The 22,428-nt window shown below is 44.9% G+C and overlaps 1 protein-coding gene across 1 annotated transcript; it reads left to right on the top strand.

The window, feature by feature from the left end:
• Window positions 1-883: 883 nt before the first annotated feature.
• Window positions 884-21,846, top strand: TMPRSS3 (transmembrane serine protease 3). The gene is made up of 13 exons (XM_071431133.1): window positions 884-901; window positions 2,216-2,360; window positions 3,990-4,100; window positions 5,606-5,722; window positions 7,132-7,255; window positions 8,706-8,831; window positions 9,505-9,548; window positions 11,470-11,635; window positions 13,903-14,072; window positions 15,464-15,559; window positions 16,708-16,850; window positions 17,978-18,130; window positions 21,826-21,846. The coding sequence occupies exons 1-13, from the start codon at window positions 884-886 to the stop codon at window positions 21,844-21,846; spliced, it is 1,434 nt and encodes a 477-aa protein (XP_071287234.1).
• The last annotated feature ends 582 nt before the right edge of the window (window positions 21,847-22,428 follow it).

Genomic DNA, 22,428 nt, shown 5'->3' with positions numbered 1-22,428 from the left:
AATTCTTTCTCCTGCCCAGCCGAGGTCCACTCAGCAGGACAGTCACAGGCACTCTGCCTGCCCCCAAGATGGTGTTATCTTTTTATACTAAAAACTACATTTATAATATTTACAATTGCTTTCCAATACCTATCACTTATGTTAGACAGTGAGCTTCTACTCTAAACTAATCCAAAAGTGCCAACATCACAGCAGAAGATGGAGGCCAAGAAGAAGAAGGAGAAAGGCTGGACACACCCAGATCCCTCCATCTTGCCTCCTGAACTCTCATTCTAAAAACCCCAAAAATCTACTTTTTCACCCTGTGATAAATTCACTATCATTCTACTTAAACTGTCATGGCTTGCAGATCTTCATCTAAGGTTGGTAATTTGCTCCATGGGTCATAATCAAACCCGCAGGGGTCTTGGGCTCTGTGCCGGGGTCTCTGAGCCCCTGGCAGGGGTCTTGGCAGTCCAGGACAGCCAGAGGGGATGTCCTGAGTTCTGACAATGAAGAGATGAAGAGATGAAGAGATGAAGAGATGAAGTCCTGGGGCTGCTGCTCCCTGCCACCCCCAGCTCCTGGTGTTCAGCGCCCTCGCTTTTGGCAGAGGATGAGCGAGCGCTCATGGGGCTCCTTTGCTAAGGGTTTATGGGAAGGTTTGCAGATCCCACAGTGTTGCCTGGCGTTTGTCAGCTAATTAAACAGCGTGCTGAATTTTTATCTGCCCCTTTCCGTAGCCATGCCATCCAGGGCCACCCGATACCCCTCTCCAGGTTGGGTTACACGGCTGCGGCCCTGATGCCGCGCGCAGCGGCCGGCTGGAAACCCTCCCCGAGCACAGAGGCTCAGCAAACACTGAGTTTGATAATGAAGAAGGAAAACAGTTTTGCTTTTAACTATGACTTCTCAGGAAGAGGTGAGTGAAGATTTGGGAGCATGTGATAGCCTCTGGATAAGCGAAATGTCAGTGTTTGGCTTGCATGTAATTTGGTTCACAGTGCTGTTTTGTTTCCTGATGGGCATATTATGCACCAGCTAGAAGGCTTTTTTGCTTTTAATATTTAACAATCATGCTGGCAGATTCTCTACAAAGTTTAATTTATGCTCAATTAAATGTAGGTGAAATTTTACCAAATGAAAGATATAAAGGAAATTAAAGAAATAATGAAATAAACCTTTATTGCTGAAAGGTGAAAAAATACTCCAGGATATTTTCCATTATAGATATGTCACAGATAGAACATGTATTCTTTGCCAAAAATGTGTTACTGTCAGCATTTTATGGGACTGACTCTGCAAGCATGCTGCTTTTACAGCTTACCAGCTCCACTGTCTTTAACAAAACTGGACCTATTCCACATCACTCTGAGATCAAAAATCTGATTCTTTTTGCCATTGTGCAGAACCAGAGTCAGAAATTAGCATTTCAAATCTATTTGCCCCAAATTCTAGTGTAGCTAACTTTATTTTTTCCGCTGTATAGTAAGCCATCAAAATTTTACTGGAGTAAAATTTCTGTGAATGAACATCCTGTCAGGTGCTGTGCTGGTGTCCTATGCATTTTAGGCTTTCTCTTGTTTCCTGTTGCAATTATAGAGCAGGGGATGGATTCACAGCCCCAGTGTGAGTTATTAAAAGTAGCTCCGGTGCTTAGACAAATCTGAATAAAAATTAACCTGAGTCGTTTGCTGGTAAATTAATTGTAAGTACTTCTCTCATGAAAATTAAGTAAATAATGACATATTGTGCCCAGCTCTGAGGTCCCCAACACAGGAAGGACATGGACCTTGCTGGAGTGAATCCAGAGGAGGCCAGAGAGATGCACAGAGGGCTGGAGCACCTTTGCTATGTGGAAAGGCTGAGAGAGTTGGTGTTGTTCATCCTGGAGAAGAGAAGGCTCCAGACAGACCTTGTTGTGCCCTTCCAGTACCCAAAGAGGGCTGCAAGAAGGTTTAGATGAGATTTAGGAAGAAATTCATGACTATGACTGTGGTGAGGCCCTGGCAACAGAGAGCCCAGAGAATTTCTGGGTGTCCCATCCCTGGAAGTGTCCAAGGTCAGGTTGGACAGGGCTTGGAGCAGCCTGAGATAATGGAAGGTGTCCCTGCCCATGGCAGAGGATGGATGAACTTTAAGCTCCTTACAACCCAAACCATTCTGTGACTCTATGACAACATTATAATGATTTTTTTTTTCCTTCTTTTTTTTTTCTCCTCTCCTGTTGAGCCAGGTTCAAGAGACAAACCCCACTACTGGAAGTCTTGAAATCATCTCCGTTACAGAAGATGAACCGCCAGTACCGCAAATTCAGTTTACCTTCAAAAGATTCTTCTTCATACCACAAGCAAGAGTGGACCCGAGTGCAGATGGATCTGGTAGGGACAATCCAGAGCCCTCTGGGACTGTGGGACAATCCAGGCCTTTGCAATCCCAGTATGTGCCACTGTGTGCCAAGCTGTGCTTGCCCACCCAGGGCGAGCACCGAGGAGGAGGAAACACAACCTCCCTCCCCCAGGTGTGAGTGAGGTTTGCCAGCTCAGTGATGTGATGACATCTTGTGTCCACTTGCACACACAAGCATTTTTCACAGCCAGATTGTTCACACAGAAGCAATGGTTTCCCCTCTCTTTCCAGACACATTTTTGAATGGTTTGTTTGAAATTTTGCCAGCCTGGAAATTGGTCCATTAAAAAACCTGAATATAGAATGCAGCAGCCCTGGAGGATTAGCATGTCTGTTTGCTGTTTCCCATTGGTTTCAAAATAACCATGGGTTCCAACAGAGACAGGCTGAGCTTCCAGAATGAAAATAGAGCTATTTAATTTTCTAGTCCATTAGCTGCTACAGCTGTCTAAGATTTTTGGCATACACCAGCTCCATTGCCAAAACCAGTTACTCAGCTGCTCCTGAGAGTCTGAGGAAGCTGGGATTTACCTAGAGAGTCTCTAAACCCTTGGAGACACTCCTTATCTTTGACTTATTGTACCTGCCAATCTCAATTATAAAGCCTGAGGAATGGGGAAGTGAAGAGCTGTATGAACTAAAATTAAAGACAAGGTTCTGTCAGTTCCTGTATGCACTCATGACCCAGCTGTGTTTGCTATTTCCCCACAGTTTGCCCTTTGTACATCAGAATACATTTGAGACAAGTGAATCACTCATTATTTTCAGCAGAATCTCTTGTTATCTTCCAGACTGGCAATGTCCCTAAGCAGAGGTCAGCTCTGGAGGTCAGTGGTTGGTAAACACATCCAGCTCATGAAATGTATTCTGCAATAACTACTAATGTATATTTTAACTTTAGATGCAGCTTTTTGTACTTGAAAACTCAAGACTCAGCCTTGAGCCATCACTCAGTTCTCTTCTTGAGAAAGATAGAGAAAAATATTTATAGCAAAACTTTGAACAAATCACTTTTTCATTCAGAGTTTTTGAGACTAGGTAGAGGATCCTGCTTTTTTTTTTTTTTTTCCAAATTTAGCTTTCAATAATTTTCAGTTAACCTTGCTTCCAAGTCCAAAGGGCCAGTGAATTTCCTCCTTCTTGTCTTGAACTTCTATTTATGAGCTGCACACAGGTTTGATTGCACGGACAGAACAGGTCTGATTTTCATTTTTACCCCAGGACTCAAGTTTTCAGCAGAGGTGCTCATATGCTTGAAAAGCTCCCAGTGTGATGTAGCCCATGAAAATGAGAGTTTGGAGCTCACCTTGCTGATTGCATTGAGGACAGGCCAGGTGCTCTGCAGGGGCACAACTCAGACCCTCCCAAGGCAAATGCTCAAGGGATGTCTGAGAGCAGCAGCAGCCCCAAAGCACTTGGAAACCTCTCATTCCCTGAAAGAGCAAATCTAAATCCCTTCAGGTGAGGTCAGCTCATGAAGCATATCCAGGAGTTAGTGATGACATCTAGTTTAATGTTGGATAAATCTTTTTGATTGACAGCTCAGCTGGTTTAACCTCACAGAAACTTTCTCACTGTTTTTTGGGTTTTTTTTTTTCCAGGAGATATTGAACCACCTTCAATGTGCCATGCTCTTGTCTCCCTAAAATACTTCCCATATATCTGTGGTTTATTCCTTGCAGTAATCCTAGCAGTTGCCATTGGCCTGGGTGGTGAGTACCATTAGTTATTTATTAAGTTCTCACTTAGCCATTCAAATGCTTAATTTTTCATGAGCATTTTACTGAGAATGGAATTAAACTGCTACTCTGGCTTGTTTGTGGAAGTAAAAAATCTTGTTGAGGTGATGGCTTTAAATTTTATTTACATGTAGGGGTAAAATAGGTCTGGCACTCCTGGGAAGATTGGTGTAATATTTACAACACTGGAGAACCTGCAGCTTCAGGAAACCTTTCTCCAGTAAAATTTTGCCAGCTCCCCTCAGGCAATGAGCTGAGTTTAGAAACTGGGGGTAAAAAGGCTCCTGTGGGTAGCCCACACCATATTTTTGTTCTGTAATTCACTTCTCTAAGTTTGCTTCCAAAGAATTAAAGAACTTTCCCCTATTGAAAACAACTTCTACAAAGGAAAAGAAAATGCAGAATGAGTTTAGTTGTGGCTGGGAAGCGTGACCTGCCCAGGTGCAGGGCTTGTTGTGTCTCCACACCTGGAGCAGGGAGCAGCTTGTGGGAGGTTGAGGCATCCCCCTGGCAGAGTGAGCACTGGATGTGTTTTCCAAGGGTCTCCCTAATTTCCTGCTCAGGGTCTGAGGCACCAGGCAGGAACTCACCCTCAAATGAAACTTAAACTGTGCAGAGGGAGCTGGGAAGGAGGCAGCACACACAGCAAGGCTGACTCCTCCTGCAAGTCATTACTAATAAATGTGTTTCACCAGCCCCAGGTAGCAGCCTCTAGGCTGTATTTCAAAAGTTCCTGGAGTACAGGCACAGGAACCAAGGAAATTCCTCTGGCTGCCCTGGAGGGCTCGAGCTGCTGCCCAGGGGGCTCAGAGACCTTGGCACAGAGCCCAAAACCCCTGTGCCTTTGATTTAGCCCTTGGAAAGAACAATTACCAACCTTGTATGAAGAATTACAAGTCAAGAGAGTTTAAGTAGAATGATAGTGAATGTATCATGCGGTGAAAAATAGATTTTTTGAGGTTTTTAGAATGGGGGTTCAGGGGGCAAGATGGAGGGATCTGGGCATGTCCAGCCTTTCTCCTTCTTCTTCTTGGCCTCCATCTTCTCCTGTGATGTTGGCAATTTCAGATTGGTTTAGAGTAGAAGCTCACTGTCTAACATAGGTGAGGTATTGGGAAGTAATTGTAAATATTGTACATGTAGTTTTTAGTATAAAAAGATAACACTGCCCTGGGGGCAGGCAGAGTGCCTGGAATGTCTTGCTGAATGGACCTTGGCAGGAGAAAGAATTTTATAGCTAGGGAACAATAAACAACCTTGAGACTGAGAACTGAAGAACTCTGACTCCTTCAACTGCCAGGCTGGGAAAAGAGACTTTCTAACACATCTCGGGGTCACTCTGACCAGCTAGAGAACCTGAGATACAGGAGCTGGCCTTTCCTTAGCAAGACTGAAATCTGGACAGATAATGGAATGCAGAAGTGTTAAATTAAAATCCAAGCGTGTTTTCATTGCCCTGTGTTCTTTATTCCTTTTAGTCCAGTACAACTGCATTGGGAAGTTTCGCTGTCGCTCGTCCTTTAAGTGTATCCAGAAATCAGCCAGGTGCAATGGTGTCTTCAACTGCAAAGAAGGGGAGGATGAGTACAGATGTGGTAATTTAATTTTGATTATAAATCCCTCCTACCTCCTCCTGTAGAACTGGCAAGTTATCAAGGAATGCTTGTTGTAAAGAGTTTGGGTGAGACAAGAAAGACAGAGACCAATGGAATATCTAAATCACCACTTCAGAGGAAGGTACTGAGGTACTGATTTGCAGTTTATGAAAAACCAAACTGCTTTTTAGATAAACGTGATGATTGCTGAGTATTGTTACTGCCATTTTTGATAATTTTCTCCATCAGAAGCCCAGATGCTTTTTGACTGCTCACATTTCCTCTGCCTGCAAGGTGTAACCCCACTGCCTTATGGTGTGTAAATACAGAATACACTGAATTCACTGGCACACCGTTGTGCTGTGTCAGTTTTGAAGGCTGCAAAATCCTGGTGTTATCTTAAAGGATGTGGGAATGGGAGAAACCAGCCTTTTGTGCATTTGGTGCTGCAGAATTTGTTGCTTCATCTGTGAAGTGTATAACTTATTTCTGAGTTTCTCTCTGTGGTGGTTTTGGGAATCACAGGGATATTTAAAGGGTACTTCCCTGTCCTATGGAAGTGACTTCCCTGTGCTATGGAAGGTGACTGTGGTGTTCACGCCCCTGGAGGGAAAGGACTCTAATTTTAATAAACAGAATAAGTGGGTTTTAGCTCAGTGCCCTTGTAATCCTGGCTTCTGTACCTACAGCCAAGGAGGCAGCACAGCTTTCCCTCTGTAGGAATGGCAAGAACCACAAGGTTTTTGCCCCAGCTCACCCTGAACAAAGTGTTCATCATTTGGAGCGTTTTCCCCAGGGAGGCTTGAGGTATCAGTGGAACCAGGAAAAGCCTCTGCTTTTCCTGTCTTCCTTTGCAATTCCATACCACTGGAATCATGGGCACATGGGAGAAAGCCCTGTTCAGCAGTGACCACGTGCATGGCCCCCCTTCTCCCTCACAAATGTGCCCTTTCCCAGGTGCAGGACAGCTGGGCACAAGTGTCACCTCTCTGACACAGGAGGTGCTCACCACCTTCATCCCTTACCCTGACCATGGGTATCCTCAGGGCAAAGCACCTGCAGCTCCAGCTCAGTGCAATCACCAAGACTTGCTAAAAGTTCACTGCAGGGCCAGGCAGCCCCACCTCCTGGATTAGAGCTGGCATTCCCATCAGCAAAGATTTTCTTCCCCTAGCTGTCCTAGCTCAGAGTACCTTATTTAAAAAAAGCAAAAAAAAAAAAAAACACCAAAAAAACCCAAAAGAAAACAAAGCACAGAAAAATTCTGTCAAAGAATCCAAATGATGGAAAAGATAAGTAGTGGCTCAGAGCCAGAAAACACAGACACCACAGCGGTGTGGTGTGCCTGTTGTGTGCCTGATGTTCATCTCCACAGCTCACTGAGGCTTTTCTTGTCCTGAATCCCAAAGTCAGGCTGAGTGGGAAGAGGGCAGTGCTGCAGGTGTTCACCCTGGGCTCCTGGCGCACCGTCTGCTCCGACGACTGGCGGGCAGAGTATGGCAACAGCACCTGCAAGCACCTGGGCTTCTCAAGGTAGGGGCACCACGTGCCAGCAGCTTCATCTGGCATTTTGAACAAGCTCTGAGTCTTTCAGCCTTCCTAATGAAGCCTTGTGCTAGTTTGTGCCTTAAAAATGACTTAACAATCCACCTTTGTGAGTCACACGGCTGAGGAGATTTGAGGTGATGTAGATGGCAAATACCTTTTATTACTGCTATAAATCCTGCATGATGGCTAAATAGAATGGCTTGGCTGAGTCTTTCCTGTGTGATGCAGGTGCCCAAATCCTATTTGTCACTCTAGTGGCCTGGCAGAGAGGCACTAATGTTTTGTGGAGATAAACAAAGCTCTACAACTTTATGAAAGCTGGTATGTTTATTACAGCGCTGGACGCATGTGGGAATCATTCCCCTAAAATGACATGTGTACTTCTGGGGACTTCAGGTCTCTTTTTATCCTCTTCTCAAATCCATATGCATACAATTTCACAACAGGTTCATACATATTCATTTTTACGAATTTCGTGTGACATTTGCTGCCAGTTCTTCTTTATCAGAAAGAATTCTTAGGTCAGGTTGACTTGCTCTCACAGCTGTCTCTGTCTCTCTTCATCACTTTCTGTCTCCCCCCCCTTATCTCTGTCTTTCACTGAAGCAGTTTCTCTGAGCCTAGGCTTTTTGCAGTCAGGCTAAATAGCTATGTTTTCAAACTACAGACTTAACCCAAAGATGTACATTTCCACCTAAATCAAAATGGATTTCTACTCTGGAGAATTTCTACTTTGTCTCACTAAGAACATATGAGCATTTTCCACTTCTTTTACTTCCCCTATAGGTAAATTGTGTACACAATTCATGTCATGACATCTGATAGGTTTTAAGGTCCACCTCATAATTAGAGAAGAACATGGCAAGGCAGTTCTTGCTGGCTTGATCCCATTCCTGAAAAAGCACCATTTCTTTCACAAACTTTCACAAAACTGAGAAAGATTTGAAGTTGTGATTTGGCATGATGCTCTGTTATTTCTTACGATTTCTTTCATAGTTAGCAGTATAAAGCTTCTTTGAATAAATTCTTGTTGCCTTTAGGATAAAATATATCTCAATTTTTCAACAAAGAAGAGAAGAAAAATTAAAAATTATTCATCCTCCCTGCTGCGAAACATAACTCAAGAAAAAGGAGACAATGAGCTTATAAGTGGCTTAGGAAATGTGCCAGCCACTCACAATGAAAAGCTTCATTGCAATATTACAATTAAAATCTGTTTTCTCTGCCAGTTAAATACATCTCAGCACATGTGGCTTCCACACATGATTATGTCAAAAATACATGCACGTGGTAAGGAGCATAGGGGGAGGAAATAATTACTTTTGTCAAATGCCAGGATCTGATTATTGTGGTTTTCATTAGCAGAACTGGTGAATTATTTAAGCAGGTTGCTGCAATGCTGTCTGGGGAAGCTGTGTTTATGGTTTATTTGCAGTTATGTGAGTTCAGGTGATCTGCCCGTGGATGCAGTTGAAAAACAGTTCCAAAGACATTTCGTGTCCCTCAGCCACTGGTTCTCAGCTGATCAAGTGACGTCCCTGCACAATGCCACCAACCTCAGGTATGCCTCAGCTGCTTCAGGAAGGCACTTATCAATAGAAGGGGAATTACTGATACTTTGGGATTGTTGCTGGTTTTTCAGGTACTTTGTAAGTGTTTGGTGTTGTTACACACGCTGGACTGAGGTTCAGCAGCATCTTGCTGGAATATAAACTAAGAGTCTGATCCAGGACTCATTTAAAATCAACAAAGGCTTTCAAATTAGCTGTTTGAGATGACTGTTGGTCCCATGATGCCATTTTCACAAATGGATAGGCACCAGGCACTTCTGTTTTTCCATTATGAAGCAGTTTGTTTCAGTTTGCAGACCCTTATACATTTCCCAGTGGGTTTATGAACCCTTTATGGTCCATTTACTCCTTCTGACAAATGCTGGGTTTTTTTAGTTACCTTCCAGTGAGAAGGGAGCAATGAATCCAAGGAGACTTCAGATCTTCCCTGATGGAAGAGTGAACCCCTCCTCAGCAGGGCAGCACGTGGTCCTGATGGTGGCCAAGCTCCCAACTTCAGAATTCCAGTGAAAGGCCCTGATTAGATTGGATGAGTTCATGCCTTTGTACCTCTTTCAATATATGAGTTACTTATATTTGTGTGCATGGGAAAATGATATAGTATTGAAAAAACCCAAGGGATTTGTGAATTGGGACTAATGCTGCATTGTCTTCTCATCTCAGGGAGGAATGCACTTCTGGCAATGTGATCATCTTAAAGTGTTTGGGTAAGAATGAGAAAAAGTGAAAATAAAAGCAGAAACTCTCCTTTATCCACTGCATGGCAAGAGTTGAGAGCAGCTGTGTACTCAGGGCATATTATACTATCAGCTTATCACACCAAAAAAAAAATTGTATTTTTTATGTAAAATTTGAAAGAATTTCAGAAAGTGAAAATAGGCTGGGAGGGCAGATTGAGAGCATCAGACAGCAGGAGCATTTCAGTGAGAATCCAGTAGGAAGTGTATATTTAAGGACTGTGTGTTGAGTCCATGGACTCACACCATAATTCCAAGTCTTTAGCATCTTGGCAGGAAAAGGGAAATTCTGCCTTAATGGAATTCCCGTCCCACACCTCTCCATGCCACCTAGTTCTCAAATTGGGATACAAAAAATCAAAATACAACAGCAAAATCACCATGAGGGGAGAGGAGATGCCTGTGTGGGACCCTGAGGATGAAGAAGGGCAGAACAGGGGGGTTTTACAGCTCAGCTGTGTGGTGTTTGCTGGGTTTCCAGGACAAAGAAGGAATTGAGAATCTGACTCCATGTTCTTAGAAGGCTATTATATTATATTATGTTATGTTATGTAATGTTATGTTATGTTATTATACTAAAACTATACTAAAGAGTAGAGAACGAATACAGACAGAAGGCTTAACAAGAATGATTATGAAAAACTCATGACTGACTCCTCAGAGTCTGACACAGCTGATGGTGATTGGTCATTAAGTAAAAAACAATTCACATGAAACCAATCAAACAATGACCAGGTGGTAAACAATCTCCAGACCACACTCCAAAGCAGCAAAATTCAGGAGTAGCAAATGAGATAATATTGTTTTTTCTCTGAGGTTTCTCATCTTCCCAGGAGAAGTAATACTGGCAAAGGGATTTTTCAGAAAATATGACAGTGACACAGCTGAGCACTGCACCTGCAGGGAAGAGAGAGACATGGACCCCACAAACCCCAGACCATGAGTGACCTGCAGGGATGGGAGGGAGGAGGAGAAAAATCTTGGGATGTGGCCAAGTGTATGGAGTGGGGATGCTCCAGCTGCAGAGACCTCCCACCCTCAGCAAGGCTGGGATGAAGTTTAATAAGTCTAAGTGCCGAGTTCTACATTTTGGCCACAAAAATCCCCTACAACATTACAAGCTGGGGGCGGTGTGGCTGGACAGTGTTCAGGCTGAAAGGGACCTGGGGGTGCTGGTTGACAGCCAGCTGAATATGAGCTGGCAGTGAGCCTTGGTGGCCAAGAAGGCCAATGGCATCCTGGCCTGCATTGGGAATTGTGTGGCCAGCAGGAGCAGGGAGCTCATCCTTCCCCTGCACTGGGCACTGGTGAGGCTGCACTTTGAGTGCTGTGCCCAGTTCTGGGCCCCTCACTTTGGGAAGGATGTGGAGATGCTTGAGCACATCCAGAGGAGGCAACGAGGCTGGTGAGGGGCTTGGAACACAAGCCCTGTGAGGAACGTTTGAAGGAGCTGGGGTTGTTTAGCCTGGGGAAGAGAATGCTTAGAGGTGACCTTATTGCTCTCTACACCTTCCTGAAGGGAGGCTGCAGACAGGTGGGGTTGGTCTCTTCCACCAGGCAGCACTGACAGAACCAGAGGACACAGCCTCCAGCAACGTCAGGGAAGGTACAGGTTGGATATCAGGAAAAAATTTTTCACCAAAAGAATAATAAAGTACTGGAATGCTCTTCCCAGGGAGGTGGTAGAATCACCATCTCTGGATGTGTTTAAAAAAAGACTGCACATGGCACTGGGTGCTATAGTCTGGTTGAGGCGTTAGGGCATGGGTTGAATTCATCTTAGAGGTCTCTTCCAACCTCATTATTCTGTGATTCTGTGGTTCTGAGAGGGAATGTGACCCAAACCAGGGCTGTGTTTCCTCTGTGCACTGTAACCCTTGCTCCCTGGCAGCGTGTGGCACTCGGGCCAGCTACGGGCCGCGCATCGTTGGGGGCAACGCGTCGTCACCGCGGCAGTGGCCGTGGCAGGTCAGCCTGCAGTTCCAGGGCCACCACCTGTGCGGGGGCTCGGTCATCACCCCCCTCTGGATCCTCACAGCCGCCCACTGCGTCTACGAGTGAGTGCCCAAACCCCCCTGCCCAAACCCCCTGCTTGGGGGACACTCGGCTTGATTTTCAAAATAACCTGCAGGACGCGCGGCCTCATCCGGGGCCGATGCCGTGCGGTTTTGGCTTTTATGGTTTTCATGAGTTTGTAATCCTGTAATTCTTCAGTGTGTAGCTCTAAACTCCATTAGTAGAGTATTAAGTATTTAGTATTATGTGTTAGCTGCTGCTTTCCCATTTTGGTCAGACAACAGAATTCCTCTCTAGGCCTGGGAATCAAGGACTCCTCACTGTCTTGAGTACCAAGAAATGTAAACAAAAGTGAGGTGGGGGAGAGCAAACTTGGGGTAAATGGCTTCATTACCTGAAGCTGTAATTGGAAGATTAACCCCTGTGAGAAACGATACTTGCTTCCAAAATTTTTAAAGGTTTATTAAAACCTTATCAAAAATACAACAGAAGACTGAATAGAGAAAAATAATATGGGGCAGGGAGCAGAGGATCTTTCCCACCTGTGCTCACCCACACAAGGGAGGTTTTTCCTTTTAACCCTTTAGCCCCTCCCAAAGTTCTGTCCATCAACTCTTTCTTTGCTGTCCAGTGCTGGAGTTTGCTTCCTTAAATCTTGATTGGAGGTCAGGTGCTGCCATAGTAACAAACTGCCCCTCCCTAATGTCCCAAACCCAGGCCACCCCATAATAACAACACAAGGGGGCATAAAACATAACTATAAATCTATAAAACTTCTCTGAACATATATACATGATATTTACCTTTTAATTGTGAGAGTCAACCATTGCATTACTCATCTATCACACTCCCAATATGCAAATGGACCAAACTTATAAAAGTGTGAAAACCCATGACCCATCATCCATTTTGGGTATAGCCCCTGGAGGGGCTTTGTCTGCCCTAAGTGTACCTAATGCCCCTTCAATAAATATAACTATTTTTTATTCCCTTAATTTTTTCTGCTATCTGTTTTAAGGTAGTCCCCAAAAGGCATCATAACATTTAAGCTGTTCCTCTCATTTTACTTGAGTCTTTATTGAAAAAAACTTCCCCAAGAAGTGATCTAAACTCAGGACCCCAGTTTCCAGATGTCCTGGCCACTCCCAGCTCCCTGGGAAAACATCTTAAAACAAGATTTAAGTGCTAGATTTTAGGTATCCCAACCTGCAATTTCTGTAAATTGCATGTACAGAATTTGTATTTGGCTTTTCTGATCCAGTGGAGCTCCAAAATAAATTACAGGATTCTTTTCAAGTTGACAGGATCAATCAGTGTTTATTAGTCTTTTGTGCTGTGTTTTGTGCCCTTCGCCACTTATTCACTGCTCCTTTTTATGCAGTTGAAGAGGTCTTCAGGTGGGAAATAGATGCTAAATAGTTATTTAAACCCTGTGTAATTACAAACATATTTATAATGAGCTGTCTGGTTTTGCAGTCCTGTTTGATGCTAATAGTGCAGGGGCACCTCTTGCTCCTACAAACTCTTGGCCACTTTCACCAAAGACATTTAGACAGCTAAAATGGGATTTTTCTGCCCACTTTTAAGCACCTACAACATGGATGCCTTCTTCTGAGTAAGTTCTTGTAGGATGCTTTTATACCCAGGAGAGAGAAGAGATAGGATAGACAAACCCCACTCCTAGTTCCTATTTAGAGCCCTGTGTTGCCATAACAATAATTACTTAGGAATTCAGCATTTTAGAACCTTTGTCCTTGACTTTGTCACCCCAACCCAGTTGGTTGTGGAGTGTTTGAAGGGTGATGGGGATGGGAGCTGGCAACACAACCCCCATCCCTGGAGCCTTTTCCCAGGGGAGTGAGGCCAAAAAGAGAGGAGCTGCTCATGTGCTGGAGGCTGAAGGATGTGCCAGCTCGTGAACTGGGGCAGAAACACCTTCCAGAGGGGAAGCTTCTCCTTGAAAACACCTTGCCACAAGCTGCTGAGGCCTGGCTGAGTGCAGGTGTGCCAGGCAGCAGCTGTGGGGTCTCACGGGAGCACACACAGCTGGGCTGATGGAAAACTCTCAGATATTTCTAGTAAGATCCATATAATTGCCTGATAATGTGCCAGTGACCCAGTGTCTTACTAAAATTAGTTTTACATTTTTAAAAATTAGATGCAAAACATGGCCGTTATTAATAGAGAGGTAAGCCAGCACAGCAGACTGGAGTTATTTGCCTGTTGTATGTGTAAGCTCAGGGGACAATTAGAAAAACCTGAGGGTTTTCCTGGAGGTCTGACCCTCTCTTCTACCTCTTTGTTCCAGCCTGTACCTGCCGAGCTCATGGAGTGTCCAGGTTGGTTTTGTGACTCAGCAGGACACCAAGGCTCACCCACATTCAGTGGAAAAAATCATTTACCATCGGAACTATAAACCCAAGACCATGGGGAATGACATAGCCCTGATGAAACTGGCAGCACCTCTTGCTCTCAATGGTAATTTATCTCTGTGAGCTTCCACTTGACTTTCCCACCTCCCCAGCTAAAACATCCCTGTCCACACAGGACCAGCAGAACCCCCTCAGCCTCAGTGTGAGCATCTCCTCTGTGCTCCATATCCAGGCAAGGACAGCAACAACGTGCTGCAAAATGTTCCCAGTGCCCTCTGGTATTGATTTACTGCAGGCATTTATTAATAGGCAAACATTAACTTTATTCTTTCTAAATATTCTTCCTATCTAAAATAAACACCCTGCCTCATTCTGCTTGGAGGTCACAGAGATTTTTATCATGTCCTTTCCATGAGTGCCAGGGGATCCAGAAGTGTCCAAAGCTGAAAATCAAGCTTGAATTTCAAAGAGAAGAGAAGGCAATTTGAATATAATGATTATTTAAATGAAAATTTAAATGAAAACTTATTTAAATGAAAACTTTTATTTTCTTGATAGGATGCTACCTGCAGTTGATACAATGAGTTGAAATAATATGTAATAATATTGTATGAATTGAAATACCTGCCAATACCTCCTAATCACTGTGAGCTGGCTGTAAAGGGGAGCTGGTGCTCTTTGACACATCTAGGCAGTCGTTTTCTAAATCAATTCTCTTGTAATGGTTTAAAATTTCACTTTTAATGAAAATTAATCTAGGTTTTGTTCTGTTTTGTCTCATATTTCTGTTGATTTCTTTTGCTCATTACTTGGGAATAAGAAATATTAAGGGATATTTAAGGAATAGTAGGAAGGAATAGTAAGGAACAGTAGTGTCTCTGCACCTGAGCACAATCCCACTGTGTCCCATGCTGGGGGCTTGATGCCTTGAGCTGGGATCACTGCACTGTGCAGAACAGAACCCCTGGGAGCTGCCCAGTTATATTTTGTATTTTCCCTCCCTTTCCTGAGCACCCATTTGTCCCTGCAAGCATCAAGCTCTGATTTTACCCCATGAAATTCCATGTCCCAGAGCACAGAGGCACCAAAACTCTGTGAGCTGATGGGTGAGAAGCAAAGAATCCAAGAATTTTTCTGCCCTCTCAGGGATGTGCACACCAGCTCCTTGTCTCACCCCAGCAGCCCCAGGGCCTCTGATCTGCCCTTCTTTTTGCTCATTCTTCAATTTATTGACCTGCTGAGACCTCCTTGTGTTACTTCATACCCAAAACTCACTGGGGCTACCGTGGGTGTTGTCTCAAACCCTCAGTGTTGCCCACAAGACAAAAAACCTCAGAAAACTGCCAGGCTATTTATGTGGGGAGTGGGTGGTGTTCATCACAAGTTCATTGCAAGCCAAATCTTCAAGTTTTTCTGAGACATATAAACTTTTTTTTTGCTAAATTTTGATTATCTTCTCTCTCTTTTTTTTCCTTTTTTTTTTTTTTTTATAAATAGGTCACATTGAACCAATCTGTCTGCCCAATTTTGGTGAACATTTCCCAGCAGGGAAAATGTGCTGGGTATCAGGATGGGGAGCAACTGTGGAAGGAGGTATTTTAAATTGCCTGCTGATGATTTCACTACATGCACACATCTTACATGCAGTAAATACAGGATTTGGTTGGGGCACTGTTTAACACTAAATTTTCTGGAATATCTGGAGGGGGAAAGAAGACATATTACTAAGTTTTATGCACAAACTGTACTGCAAAAGTGCTGTGCAAACTCTTATCACAAGGAATGGATGGGCATGCTCTGAAACAGTTGAAAATGACACACATAAAATGTCCCAAGTGTTGTACCCAGCCTCAGTCAAACAGGGCTGTGCCCTTTAGAACTCCAAGTATAGGAAGCACAGCATGAATGCAAGAATTAACCATCCTTTTTTTTTTTTTTTTTTTTTTGAGAAAGGATATGTGTATTTTAAGGCAGGCTGGGTGATGTAGAAATTGGATAAAACAAAATCAAAAAGAAAAGGGATTTTTTTTTTTACCATGACTCATGGGTCATGTTAATCAATAATATAAACTGAACCACCTTCACGTGAAAATGGGTGAATTGTCACCCATTAATTGTTTTTTATCACTCTTCATTCGTGTCACTGAACGTGTTCCTGTTGTTCAGAGAACAGGAACAGAACATTACCTGACCCACAGATAACAGCCAAAGGTGGGGAGAAAATGAAAGCAAGGTTTGCCACATAAAAAAAAACCAGCCCTAAATTGACAATAGGCAGTGTGCAAATACTCCCCTTTGTAGAAAGGATCTGTTCAGGCTGTGAATGAAATAAAATAAATATTTATAAAGTAAATCAGATGTTTGCAGATGATTTGTTGACTAACAGAACAGGCGATAAATTCGGAACATGTTTTGGCACTAGTATTGAACACAATGTTCAACAAGCTTTTTGGTTTATTAGTGTCATTAATTGTCTAGTTTGAAGTGGCAACACACAATGTCCAGATTTTATTGTTATTTTATACACTGATAATCCCCATCTCTGCAGAATGGATAATTGCTGTGTTCTGTAAATGATGAGACACCAAGTTGCCTTACTTTTGTCTTTCCATTTAACCACGTTACTTTCATCCTTCCTTGCCAATTCTTTGTATATAAAACATTCTCTGTTTATGAATGGAGATTATTTTCAAAGGCAGGAAGGTTTTTACTGGTTTTTTTTTCTGTTTTTTTTTTAACAGGTGACACATCTGACACCATGAATTATGCAGGAGTTCCTCTGATTTCCAATGCAATTTGCAATCACAGGGATGTCTACGGTGGGATCATAACTTCTTCAATGCTTTGTGCTGGTTTCCTAAAGGGAGGGGTGGACACCTGCCAGGTATGGAAGTTTCCAAACTGCAACTGTGCTCATTGGAAATGGAAAAACATGAGTGATAAGTTATCAGAAGGCACTCCCAGGCTTTTCTTGGGCAAACATTTGGGTTTGTGCCATTTATTCTGCTCACCACAATTATCAATCACTGACCGTGTGCATTCACACGCTACAATTTCCTTTTTATACTTCTTCTCTGGGCTTTATCTGATACTTCTGAAGCCAAATTTGCTTAAGACATATTTTGCTGCATGTGCTGCAGCACGGTGCCATCCTTTCTCTGCCTTGGCTGTGACCTCTGCTCTGCACTGAATTGCACTTCCCTGCACTGTGAGCAGCTCCAGAGACCTGCAAGGTGCAGAAAGACCATGGTGAAAAGCAGCCAGATCGGGCTGGGCAGGAATTCCTAGTGGAAGATGTCCCTGTTCCAAGCAGGAGGCTTGGATCTACACATACTTCAATGTCCCTTCCAACCCAAACCTGTCTATGATTCTGTGAACTTCATGTTTCCAGATTTGCTCCATACCAATCACACTTGGGAGAAAAAAAAAGCAAAGGCAGTGTGTGCCTAAATCTGCATTTCATCTCTTTTTTGCACATAACCCCCCCAAAAAGGCACTTGGAACCAGGAGAGCTGCCCAAAGGCAGCGTGTTCAACACACAGCTCCACGTGACAGGAGGAGCCCTGCTCACCAGTGGGAATGCTTGTTCCAAATTCCCTTTTTTCCAGTTGTTGTGCTGGCTCTGATTCTTGTAGGACAGCAAAGAAGAAATGGGAAGTTTTCACTACTTAGATGTGAGTTCATTGAGCTGAATCTGCCTAGCAAAGTGCCTGGGAAGGGCTGGAGAAGCAGGCAGGAGCAGGCAGGGGAGGAGGTCAAATGGGAGCTTGGTGTTGCAACCTTGGGCTAAGCTCAGTTCAATAGCCAGGAGCCAGGGAAAGAAAAATATGGTCTCATTCATGTCTCAAAAGTCTCCAAGCCCTCCTGTAAGGTGCTTTTCCCAGGATCCAGAACAAAGCAGGAACAAGAGATTTTGAATTACTGGACTATGTCTCTCCCCCTGCCTCCCCAAACACACAATTCCCTCCTTTTCTGGGACACTGACATTTGTTTTAATTCTTTTTCCCTCAGGGAGACAGTGGGGGTCCTTTAGCATGTGAAGATATGAGTGTCTGGAAGCTGGTGGGCACCACCAGCTTTGGAGTGGGCTGTGCAGAGAAGAACAAGCCAGGGGTCTACAGTAGAACCACCTCCTTCCTGGACTGGATCCACGAGCAGATGGAGGTCTGGGCTTGCCCTGCTTGTCACCCCTGCTTGTCACTTTGTGCCACACGGGGTTTGGCCCATATTTGTCAGAGCTGAGCTGTGCTGTATGGACATTGAGATTGGAGGGGGTATTTGGGGACTGGGGCTGGGGCAGAGCAGGGTGCTGGGGTTTGGTGAGGGGCTGGGGGCACCCCACAGGGGTAGAGAGGAGAGGCCAGCACATCCAAGGGGTGGGAATCATAGGGGAGGGGGGCTGGAGCAGAACAGGGAGCAGGGAGGTGTGGAAGGGCTGGGTCAGGAGATGGGGACCAGGAAACCATTGGGGAATATATCATGTACAGTTCTGGTGGCCTCAAAATAGGAAGGGCATGGGAATGTTGGAGCAAGTCCAGAGAAGGGACACAACATTGATAAGAGGACTGGAGCACCTCCACAAAGAAGACAGACTGGGAAAGCTGGGGCTGTTCAGCCTGAGGAAGAGGAGGTTGTGTGGAGACCTCAGAGCACCTTCCAGGGTCTGAAGGGGCTGCAGGGAAGCTGGAGAAGGACTCTTTGTCAGGAACTGCAGTGACAGGACAAGGAGTGATGGGTATGAACAGAAAGAGGGGAAATTGAGGTTAGACAGAAAGAAATTCTTTACTGTGAGGGTGGGGAGGCCCTGAGGTAATGGATGCCCCATCCCTGGCAGTGTCCCAGGCCAGGCTGGATAAGGCCTGGAGCAGCCTGAGATAGCAGAAGATGTCCCTGCCCGAGGTAGGGGAGGTTGGGATGAGCTGATCTTGGAGGTCCCTTCCAATCCTCACCATTCTGTGATTTTGTGACTTGGTTTGAAGCCCTGGGGCTGCTCCAGAGGAGCCCGGGGAGTGGAAGCTGAGTGGGCCGAAGAGGGAACACGGTGTTGGCTGGAAGGAGAGCAGAGCCAGGGAAGTGAGGGGACACTGCAGCCACCTTCAGCTGACCCAAGGGTGGCCCAGTGTCAGCACCTCCCCAGCGCTGCAGAGAGGAGCTGGGTTCAGGCAGCTGAGCACAGACAGGCACTGTGCTCCTGCTGGGGCTCCATTGCCCGGGCAGGGCCATCCAGAGCCATTCCAAAGATCCCAGGCTGTCCTGCCAGGCTCACAGGTGCTCCTGAAGAAGGCAAGGACCTGCAGCTCACCCTGGGTTGCATCCCCATGGGGATGGCTCAGATACCCTACACTAGACAAGGTGTGGTATTTTCTGAGACCCCCAATGAAGGGAGGAAATGATGAATCTGACTCCATGCTCTTAGAAGGCTAATTTATTATTTTATGTTACTATATTATATTAAAGGATACTATACTAAACTATACCAAAGAATACAGAAAGGATACGAACAGAAGGATAAAAGATACTAATGAAAAACTCGTGTCTCTCTCCTCCAGAGTCTGACACAGCTTGGCTGTGATTGGCTGTGACGGTGTTCACAGGGGTCTTAGGATGAGGGAAGAGACAAGAATGTTGACTCCATGTTTCAGAAGGCTGATTTATTATTTTATGATATATATTACATTAAAACTATACTAAAAGAATAGAAGAAAGGATTTCATCAGAAGGCTTGCTAAGAATAGAATAGGAAGGAATGATAACAAAGGCTTGTGGCTCAGACTCTCTGTCCGAGCTAGCTGAGCTGTGATTGGGCATTAATTACAAACAACCACATGAGACCAATCCCAGATGCACCTGTTGCATTCCACAGCAGCAGATAACCATTGGTTACATTTTGTTCCTGAGGCCCCTCAGCTTCTCAGGAGGAAAAATCCTAAAGAAAAGATTTTTCATAAAAGATGCCTGTGACAATTGGTCAATAAGTAAAAATAATTCACATGTTGGATAAACAATCTCCAACCACGTTCCAAAGCAGGAAAACACAGGAGAAGCAAATCAGATAATTATTGTTTTCCTTTTTCTCTGAGGCTTCTCAGCTTCCCAGGAGAGAAATCCTGGGCAAGGGGAATTTTCCAGAGAATATGACAGTGACAGACAGGGCAAGTGCAAGGCAGGAGAACCCTCCTCCAGCTCCCTGGGAGGGTTCTGGACAGGTAGAGAGCTGTGCACAGGCTTTTCATTGTGATTTTCCTGTCTTTGTGGCAAAGCCACAGAGTGTGCATCCCTTCCTGCTGCAGCCTTGCCCTGGCAGGCAGAGCTGCTGCTCCCACACCCAGCCTGGGGAGAGTACATGGGGATTATGCAGGGATAGCAATGGTGCCATCCCAGCAGCAGCAACCCAGCAATGCAGGCACCCGCTGAAACCGCCCCTGTGGCCACCTCGCTTGTGAAGTATGTGAGACTCCCTCCTCAAACCAAACTGCCAATATCAAACATTCACAGACAAGCAAATGCCCCAAATAAGGTGATGTGTGCAATTGCAGCTCAGCCCACCTCTGAATGCTGGATGCCACACGCTGTTTTCACAACTCGTATTGCACATGATGATTTGTGCTATCACAAGCCTATCTGTCACTCAAAGGAAAGAGGAAAACAGAATATTTCTGAGTCTTCAAGACCTGTAATATTACTTGATTTTATTCCCCCTGAATATATCATTGTGATTTATTTGCATATACAAACACTTCAGATTAAGAGCTCATATCACATGAAATTACAGATCTCCGTTATAAAGCAATCAAAGGAGAAAAAAAGTGCAGCAAAATCTTTGTTGAGCCAAGTGCTAAAATCCTGGAATTTTTCAGAGGGACATCCTTCAGATGTAAGTTTATCCCCTTAGAAAGGATTTTCAGGTGCAGCATGGAAATTTGGACACTTTTTAATGGACTTTGAAGCAAACCTAAAGAAATTAGAACTAGTGTGCCTTTAGAAGTGGGGCCAAGGAAATGGGTTGTACGTGGCAGAGCTGTACTGGGGCACAGCCCAGATCAAACTGGAGCAGAGCAGCTTTGGGGTGACCTAATTGCAGCCTTCCAGTGCCTGAGGGAGCCTGAAAGATGGAGAGAGACTTTGACAAGGGCCTGGAGTGACAGGACAAGGGACAATGGCTTCAAACCAACAGAGAGTAGGCTTAAATTAGATGTTAGGATATAAATTCTTCCCTGTGAGGGTGGGCAGGCCTGGCACAGGGTGCCCAGAGAAGCTCTGGCTGCCCCTGGATCCCTGGAAGTGTCCAAGGCCAGGTTGGACACTGGAGCTTGGAGCAACCTGGGATAGTGGAAGGTGGCCCTGCCCATGGCAGGGGGGTTGGAATGAGATGATCTTTAAGGTCTCTTCCCACCCAAGCCATTCCATGTTTCTGTGATCCTGCTGGCAGGACCAGCTCCAGCAGCCCTTCAGTCCCCTTGGAGACCTGAGTGCAGTGGGAAAACCCTTCCAGAGCTCAATGTTTCCATGTTTCTATGATCCTGCTGGCAGGACCAGCTCCAGCAGCCCCTCAGTCCCCTTGGAGACCTGAGTGCAGTGGGAAAACCCTTCCAGAGCTCAATGTTTCCATGTTTCTATGATCCTGCTGGCAGGACCAGCTCCAGCAGTCACTCAGTCCCCTTGGAGACCTGAGTGCAGTGGGAAAACCCTTCCAGAGCTCAATGTTTCCATGTTTCTATGATCCTGCTGGCAGGACCAGCTCCAGCAGCCCCTCAGTCCCCTTGGAGACCTGAATGCAGTGGGAAAACCCTTCCAGAGCTCAATGGGTGCCAACACCAGCCTTTGCAAGAGATGCATAAGTGTGTTTTTCTTTCCCCCAGAGAGAAGAACTGCAGACCTGAGGGGAGTGGCCCTGCTCTGGGCTCCTGAAAACCCACACCACACTCCAGCCCTGCAGAAGGACCCAGCCCATTCTTCTGGTCACCTGCTCTGAGCTCTGGACCTTCACAGAGCACCTTTCACAGTTTCTTTTTGTGACTGGCGACTGCACGTGACGCGAACTGTTGCACATTCAGCCTGGTTTGGGTGCAAGAAGCAGATGGATGATCAGCATGTGTGTTTGCTGTCAGCTACAGATTTTACACAGAGGAAAAAAGCTAAGATTGATAACCCTGAATGCTGTCACAATAAAGTTTTGCAGACAAAGACTTGAATAACTATAGATCAGGTTGCTCGCTGTTATTTTAGTACTTACCTTCCAAGAGCCAGACTACAAAAATACCATTTTTCCTGAAAGCATTCATATAGGTCCACAAAGAGTTCTGTGCTCTGTTGCACAGGCAGCAGCAGCTTCCTTTGGATCCAAAAGCAAGCAGGAAGCAGAAGGTTGGCACTTTTGACAAGTATGTTCAACTGTTAGGAAAAATAATCTCTGAATTCAAATGTATTATCATGTCGCTGTGAACAAAGTTCATAAAAATCAA

This window comes from Agelaius tricolor, unplaced genomic scaffold, assembly GCF_023055355.1.
Source record: "Agelaius tricolor isolate 1412-34295 unplaced genomic scaffold, bAgeTri1.0.p SCAF_7, whole genome shotgun sequence".
NCBI lineage: Eukaryota > Metazoa > Chordata > Aves > Passeriformes > Icteridae > Agelaius > Agelaius tricolor.
This window is presented reverse-complemented; position numbering and strand designations above follow the sequence as displayed.

Excerpts from the sequence above, each read along its gene's own strand:
- TMPRSS3 (XM_071431133.1), top strand. Across the intron at positions 2,361-3,989 it reads CCCGAGTGCAGATGGATCTG|GAGATATTGAACCACCTTCA; the intron begins GTAGGGACAATC and ends TTTTTTTTCCAG. Across the intron at positions 9,549-11,469 it reads GATCATCTTAAAGTGTTTGG|CGTGTGGCACTCGGGCCAGC; the intron begins GTAAGAATGAGA and ends GCTCCCTGGCAG.